The sequence below is a fragment of the Aedes albopictus genome, chromosome 3, assembly GCF_035046485.1.
Source record: "Aedes albopictus strain Foshan chromosome 3, AalbF5, whole genome shotgun sequence".
Classification (NCBI taxonomy): Eukaryota; Metazoa; Arthropoda; class Insecta; order Diptera; family Culicidae; genus Aedes; species Aedes albopictus.
Window position 1 is genome coordinate 242,041,383 of NC_085138.1, and position 8,186 is coordinate 242,049,568.

Sequence of the window (8,186 nt, forward strand, 5' to 3'; positions counted from 1 at the left end):
ACTTTCACGTTTGTTTGTCTGTGGTGTTATTTTAAAGTGACTAGGCACTGATAGGTTGTGAGCAAGCAGCTATACATTCACTAGTTTTGATTTGCAAGCGATATTTCTTCACAGTGAACTATTTTTGATTGAATTTTAGTGTTTGGCCCAATGTCACCCCCTAGAAGGGGTGAAATTGGGCCAATTTTAATTACTCTATATTATTGTCAAATTTAAAGTTGAAGCATTTATACTTTAAACAATCCTAAACAGTATATAAATGAACGTGTCTACCGAATTCAACATTGATTTAGAGCTAAAGTATTGTTGTAACGACATACAAAGGGATGAACTATGCAGTTTTGGCCCAATGACACCCCCACTGACGGTAGCACCGAAATTGCGTCCGACCATCATCTCTTAATCGGCAAGATGCGGCTGCGCCAGGAAGAGAAATTCGGACGCACTCAGAGAAAGCAGTAGATTCAGACCTTAGTCTGACCGGTAAGGTAAGTAATGATATGGAACCAAAATGGAATTCAAAAAGTATACAGAAACGAGAATTTATCAATTTATATGTTTCTCCATAGAACAGTGTCCCAGACTACTGATTAGCACAGCAGATCTTCGTTGCCTCCCAAGTGTCATCTTAACTAATCATAAGGATTTCGAGATATTGTATTGCAATCATTGCCTAACTTTTCAAATGATCGATTATTGTTGAAAAATTTTATTCGACTCCATAGTGTGGACTGGACACTTATGACAAGCTATGTCAATTAACGTTGAAAACGCCCTTGAAACGGACATATGTATCTACAACATTTCACCTTCGGCCATTGTAACGGAGTGCACTATTTCATATTTAATAAAACTATTGATTCCATTTATGATCCAGAGTGATAATGTATAAAAAACTACAAGAAAATATAAAATAATTAGTACTGTTTAGGTTTCAAATCTGACATATAAACTCACTCGAAATTGTCACAACTCCAAAGCAGAAAGCAACCGTAGATCCGATCACTATGGCGCTAGTAATTTCGTTTTTTTTTGCATCAGTCACCGCGATCGCCGTGATAATACAACCTCCAAATAGTCCAATCAACAATATTACGTAAATAATGGAAATAAACTCCAAATGATATTTTACATATTTTTGATGACGCTGTGAAACACAGAATGCACATTATGAGCCCAAAGAACCAAGAACAATAGCATACTTACCAATACGATACCGGCAATCAAGTATATGTCAAAAATACAAGAAATGATTGCAAATACCAGAGCAGCAGCTCCAATGCCCGAATTGTCACCTGAAAATGCAAGATAATGTAGATAATGTTTTAATTTGGACATTCATTTAAATAATGCTGTCGAAAAACATCATTTCTAAAACAAATAATGTTTTTATCAATTTTAAGCAATAAAGGCACAACTCAAAAACAGCCAATTTTTGCGCATTCTGAAAATCTACATTTTTTTGAGTTGAGACCTTCTTGCACGGAAAAGACGATGTATATTGATCACCGTTGCACTTTTGTTTAATAATTACCAGAGCTTAACAAATGGCTGGAATTGATCAGAAAGAGCACGGAACAGGTAAGACACAACCCCCCGTACAAATATCCCAACAGTCTGGAAGAATTGTGTGAAATCATTTTTTCCTTATTTTTCAAACTGCACAAGAAGCGCCACTAGTAAGCAACAATCCGTTAGAACGAACACTCACGCTACGACTGAGCTGAGCCGTTTCGACTGCAGCTGCCAAATGTTGCTTGGGATAGCTGAAATCACAGAACCAGAACACTTTCCATTTCTGTTCTGGCGTTGAAGGCTTCTCAGTTGACATAATCATGAGCGAAGCATAAAAGGGATAAACAATCACTTTCTTGTTTCCTCTGAGGCCGGTTTGTTTATGCTTCGATTTGAAGTGGTTGGATTTTCTCGGAGTATGGATCGAATGGATGCCTGGTAAATTTGATGACATCACGGGTATGGGAAGACGAACTCAAATGCACCCATGGAGAAAAGTGGCATAAAAACACAATTCTGTACTATAGACTGTTTCAGAAACTTAAAATTCATTTTGTTTATTCAACAAAATGAACCATTCTGATGATTTCTACTAATCTCTTTCTAAATACAATATATTGTGATCCACATTTTTACATTTCTTTTCAACTGATATGTTGAAAAACTGTCGTAGGTATTTTCATAATGATTTGAACATTATTAATCGCTAAATACTAAACATTGTTTAACTCTTTGTCATATTAACTCTCCCAACAAGTTGCCTAAGAAATGTCCTCATCAAAACCAAAAATCATAACATCATTTCAAAAACTTTTTTTCGGCAATCAGGTTTCTTACTTTTTTAGATTTTCTACGCAATATAAGAAGTACCACACAGTTTCTTAGCGTCCCTGAACACATTTTACTTCAACTATTTTTTCTCTCTCTTTCGATCCTTCAGATGACAAAGGCTGCCATACAGCTAAAACGAATGCAGCAAGCAGTAGGGTTTTTTTGTTTTAATTACCGAACAAAAAAAATGATCATATCTTCTTCTTCTTCTTCTTCTTCTTGGCGTAACGTCCTCATTGGGACAAAGCCTGCTTCTCAGCTTAGTGTTCTATGAGCACTTCCACAGTTATTAACTGAGAGCTTCCTCTGCCAATGACCATTTTGCATGCGTATATCGTGTGGCAGGCACGAAGATACTTCTATGCCCAAGGAAGTCAAGGAAATTTCCTTTACGAAAAGATCCTGGACCGACCGGGAATCGAACCCGTCACCCTCAGCATGGTCATGCTGAATAATCATATATGGGATTCAAGAAAAAAACATAGTGGACTTGTTTTTCGCAAAACGTCAGATGAAATTTCACGATTTTTCAAAATTTTCTTAAACATCCCAAACTTCAATAAAATCATATCTCAAAAACTATGCATCGTTGAACGAACTTTTTTAAGTGGAATCGACGTCAAATTACCTCAGAAGTTTAATAAAAACAAACTGAGAAAAAAAAATTCTGAAATTTTTTTACCATAGAGAGAAAACCTTTAAAAATGCTGATAGAAGTACTGTCTGTATCATAGATTATTTTCAACAAAATTTTTATAAGGATCAACGATCAAACGATTATTTTTAACAAAATTTTTATAAGCGTAAAAACTAATGTTCTTAACCCTTAAAAGCCCTAGACGAACCATTTTTTTTCAATCGGCTACTACTCAAAGACCATACAATCAAAAAATTTGAAACCAATTTTAAATTGAATGCGGTTAGTTGGTCTGCCAATATCTGGGTGTGGCATCCCCCCTGACCCCTCCCCCCTTTCTGGGTATTGAGAAATGCCTTGCCACGGGGGTATTTTTCGGCAATTTTATTGAATATCACACATATTATCATTCTGAAATTTGTATTGTAAAATTTATTTGGCCATAAAATGATCGCTCTCTGCTGTGGGCATGCCACCGCTACGGAACCAGTTCCGGACGTTCAGGTTTCCGGACATAATCTCCGGAGGAACCTGCTACATACTGTTTACTAAGGTTCGCATTCATAATCCTTTTTTGCGGCTTCAAATATTAAATTTAGAAGTATGATGTCTTGGAAGAGTTTGTTCTATATACTTAATTCTTTATTTTAAAATTTTCACCTAGATGATTAATCCACCTAAGAGTGCGATAGGAATACACTTTTCCCAAAAATAAAGATAGAGTATTGGAATCTTCTACAAAGTTGCAGAAAAGGGATTATTGGATAGTTTGCCGAACAAACTATTACCTTATTTGCTCAACTTTAAGAGTTATGTGTCATTATTTGTGGACGACCCCTTGTAATATGTTTTCGGATATAACTTTTTCTATGGATTTTTAGGATTTTTCGAGTGTTCTACAAAGTTGTTTTTTGTGATGGAATACACCTCATTCTGCTTTTTTCTTCGTACTGGATTAACGCTCCAAGTGGTACAGCGCCTGCATCTCAACTTCCAAAAAATTTAAAAAGACTATGGAGTTTTTGGTGAAATTCTCTTTACTTTTTTTTTTTATTTTTAATGATTATAATACTCCTCTAAAAAATATTACTGTAAACTCTCATGCAATTAGATTCCTACGTACAAAAAAATGCTTTGATTTTTCTAGACATTTTTGTTTATTTTCCTGCTGTGATTCTTTCATCCTGGAGGAATCATGGAATAAATTCCTGAATGAATCTTGGAAGAAATTCTTACAGAAATCCCGGAAAAAGCTTCTGGAGGAGTTCTTAGAAAGAGGAATAACCAGAAGAAACTTCTGGATCAATCTCGAAGGGCACGCAAAGACCAATAACAGAAAGAATTTCTGAAAAAAAAAACAAGTAGAAACCTAGAAAATTTCTTTTCAGCAGACGAAATCACAGTTGTTACTTTTTACTGACTGAACTTTGTTTTGTTTCTTCTTTTCGTATTTTTTGTTGGAAGTGAGCACGCATGAAAACAAAAGAAACGCTTATTTTCGAATATTACGGCGATGACATAGTGCCGCTTCAAAGTGAGAGTGAAAGTGCGCGTCCATAGGATTTTCGTGAATTTGCTATTGTTGGTATTCTTCTTTGCGGCTTCGCACACGCGCAATCCAACTTTCACGCGTAACTATTTCTACGAGGATCACTAAAGAAAATTTTCTTAGTATTCATCCAGTAGTTCATACCGGAAATCCATTTGAAATTTCTTCAGAAACTTTTTTGGCATTAATTCAATAATTTCCTAAAGAATGCACCAGGAAGTCTTGTTGGAATTCCTCAACCAATTCCTGCTGGTAATGTACCAAGAATTCTTGGTACACTCCTAAGAGTAATTACTGAAGAAATCTCAGCTGATATTGTTTGAGAAATTCCAGCAAGAATTCCTGAAAAAAATAGTGGAAATGTCTGAAGGAATCCTAGCCAGAATTTCAGGTGATTTTGCTAGGGAAATTCCTAAAGGTATCCTTGAAAAATCTCTGGAGAAACCACAAATGGAATTCCTATAGGAACCCTTGGAAGAATTACATGCAGCAAATGTAAAGGTATCTTTGGAGAAACCTCTGGGGCAATCTCAGCAAGAATTTCGAGAGAAATTCCATTATCAATTTGTGGAGGAGTTTCAAAAGAATTTCTCAAAATACTTTTTCTTGGATTCCTCCAAAAGTTTCTCTTTGCGTTTTTCTGAGCATTTCTCTAAGAATTCCTTCAGGACCTCATTTACGAAAAAAAAAAACTCTAAAATGCCCAGTCCACAGGAATTTCTACAAAAGTTCCTTTTGTGAGTTTTACAGGTTTTTTTTCAAAACATTCCTCTACAAATTTCTCTTCAAATTGCCCCAAAATGCCTGCTTGGTTAAAATCACGAATACCTCAAGTTGTTCTTCTAGTAATACCTCTTGGAATTTATCAAAGGCTTCTTCTGGGATTACCTATAGACATTCTTGTTGGGATTTATTGAATTATTATTGATTGGATTCATCCACCAACTACTACTGTAACTTCTCTTCTGTAACATCCTTCAGAGTTTCTCTTGCGCTTCTTCTAAGAATGTATCTAGGGATCGTTTCAAGAATTTCTCTTCGTTTTCTTGTTGGAAGTCTCCTTCAGATTCCTTTGAGAAATTAAGTCGAAATTGATTCAGATTTCTCGGGGAATTCGAGGTGGGAAACCTCTTGGAAATCTTGCTGGGATTCCTCAAGCCATTAATGACACAAATTATTCAGCAATTCCTGGAGGATTCTTAAAAGCTCTTACAGCAAAAATATCATCTGGAAATGCTTGTGAAATCCCAGCAAAAATGCTTGGGGAAATCCTGGTAGGAGTTCCTGAAGTGAATCACAGCAAGAATTCATAGAAATATTCCAGGAGGATTTGAATAAACTGTAGAATGTTTCTTAAAGGGACAATCCTTGCCGAGGGAAGAATCCCGGCAGAAACTTCTAGCACAATCTCATCAAGCATTCATGGAGGAATTCTAAGAAGATTTCTCAAAAGATTTCTCCAGCAATTTTTGTAGGGATGACTGCTGGTATTCCTCTGAAGATCCCTCCTAAATTTCTCCTCGAAATTCTTCTCCAAGGATACCTCTAGGAATTCCTCTTGCAATACATCCAGTAAACATCAGGGATTCCAAAAATACTTTCTGGAATTTCTTAGTGAATTCTTGCTGAGATTTCCATGGAATATCTCCAATAAATATAAATATTGCTCTTTAAAGTCCTGCAGGAATTACTGAAGGATTATCTGCAGATATTGCATTGGAATCCCAGAAAAAAAATCAGGAGGGTACCTACCCGAAATGTCTAGAAAAACCCCAGTAGAAGTCCTGGAGCAATTTCAGCAGTAGTTTAGAGGATTCCCAATAGGAATTACTTATTTCTGGAAAAATCTATGAATAAATTACAGCAGGAATTACTGGAGGAGTCCCAGCAAGAAATTCCTATTGGTAATGCAAGAAGAATTGAAGAGTACCGGTGCAAAGGGGTGTAAGTGACCATTTTGTCGATTTTGAGCTGAGCATATCAAAAAATTCTTATAATTTTAAGCTCTTAGGAACTTTTTCAAGATTATTTTTACGATGAATTACAATGAATCGGAGAAAACTGGGTCCATTTTGAAACCTTATTCATTTTGCATGGGAGGAAAAAATAATGGAAAACTTTATTTACTCAAATCTCATTTACTCGAAAGTATATTTTTTTCCCCCGCTCAATTCTTGTGTGAGTCCTTGCAGAAATTTATGGAAGAATCTCAAGAGCAATTGCTGGAAGAATTCTTGGTCAAAACCTCTGAAAGAAGCACAGGAGGAATTTCTGGGAGAGTCCATGGAGAAATCACTTCAAATGTCGCAATGAGAATTTCTGCAGGAACCCCAGCGGACATTCTTGTAGGATTTTTGAGAGCAAAATCTGAATGTATCCCGGAGAAATTCCTGAAGGAACCCTTGAAGCTATTTCTCCAGCAATCCCCGTAGGAATCGTTTAGAGAAATGCATCAGGTTTTTCTGAAGACATTCCTCTTGCAATTTTCCTAAGGAGTTTTAAACATATTTTTATACATACCTTCAAGGACTCCCCCAGAGATTTCTCCAAGGTTAGTTAGTTAGTCAGTTTTTATTTTTAACCAAAATTTAGAAAGAGGGAAAAGCACGTGTGAGTGATTTCTTTTTCTATTTCTCCAAGGTATTCTGTAGAAATTATGCTTGCGATTCATTTATAGATTTCTTCATGGATTTCTTAAGATTTTTTTTTTTCTAAGAGTACCTACCAGCAGAAACTCTAACTAGAATTTCTCCAGGAATATTTTCAGCATCACTTCTGGAGAAATCTCAGCAATAATTCCTAAAGCAATTTCTAGTTGCTTCCCAGCTGCAAAATTTGTAAGAATATTTCCGAAATAATCGTCATGTAAATCCCCGAAGGAATCAAAACGAGATTTTTTTTGAAAGAATCACAGTTGTAACCACTAGCGTGGCCAGATGTTCCTTTTTTACTCGTTCTTCAGGAACAAACAAGAGAACGAGAATCATGGAAAAGATGGAACTTGCTCTAACTTCTATTCCTCTGTTTCTCATGATTAAAGAAGAGAATAAATGAGAAATAAGAAAAATAATCCGGATCTAGTGGGTGCCCAGGACCGAAAGTAGTAAGTAAGTAGTGACTGTAATTGAGTGAGGTATTCCAGCAGTAATTTCTGCAAAAATCATAGGAATTTCTCCAAGCATACTTCAGGATGGCTTTTTAGGATTTCACCCCAAGTAGAGATGCAGTCGCTGTTCCACTAGGAGCGTTAATCCAGTACGAAGAAATGAGGTGTATTCCATCACAAAGAACAACTTTGTAGAACACTCGAAAAATCCTAAAAATCCATAGAAAAAGTTATATCCGAAAACATATTACAAGGGGTCGTCCACAAATAATGACACATAACTCTTAAAGTTGAGCAAATAAGGTAATAGTTTGTTCGGCAAACTATCCAATAATCCCTTTTCTGCAACTTTGTAGAAGATTCCAATACTCTATCTTTATTTTTGGGAAAAGTGTATTCCTATCGCACTTTTAGGTGGATTAATCATCTAGGTGAAAATTTTAAAATAAAGAATTAAGTATATAGAACAAACTCTTCTAAGACATCATACTTCTAAATTCAATATTTGAAGCCGCAAAAAGGGATTATGAATGCGAACCTTAGTAAAC

At 35.8% G+C, this 8,186-nt stretch overlaps 1 protein-coding gene across 1 annotated transcript; it reads right to left on the bottom strand.

The window, feature by feature from the left end:
- Positions 1–448: 448 nt before the first annotated feature.
- LOC109415908 (uncharacterized) lies at positions 449–1,821 on the bottom strand. The gene is made up of 4 exons (XM_019689860.3): positions 1,535–1,821; positions 1,207–1,295; positions 958–1,147; positions 449–896 (listed from the first exon to the last, which is right to left on the bottom strand). Exons 1-4 carry the CDS (start codon positions 1,638–1,640, stop codon positions 796–798), a joined length of 486 nt encoding a protein of 161 aa, XP_019545405.2. The 5' UTR covers positions 1,641–1,821; the 3' UTR covers positions 449–795.
- Between the last annotated feature and the right edge of the window lie 6,365 nt (positions 1,822–8,186).

Coding starts and splice junctions, on each gene's coding strand:
- LOC109415908 (XM_019689860.3), bottom strand. CDS start 1,640: ATGATTTCACACAATTCTTCCAGACTGTTGGGATATTTGTACGGGGGG. Junction 1,296..1,534: donor CAGCCATTTGTTAAGCTCTG/GTAATTATTAAA, acceptor TTGCATTTTCAG/GTGACAATTCGGGCATTGGA. Junction 897..957: donor TGGAGTTGTGACAATTTCGA/GTGAGTTTATAT, acceptor ATTTTCTTGTAG/TTTTTTATACATTATCACTC.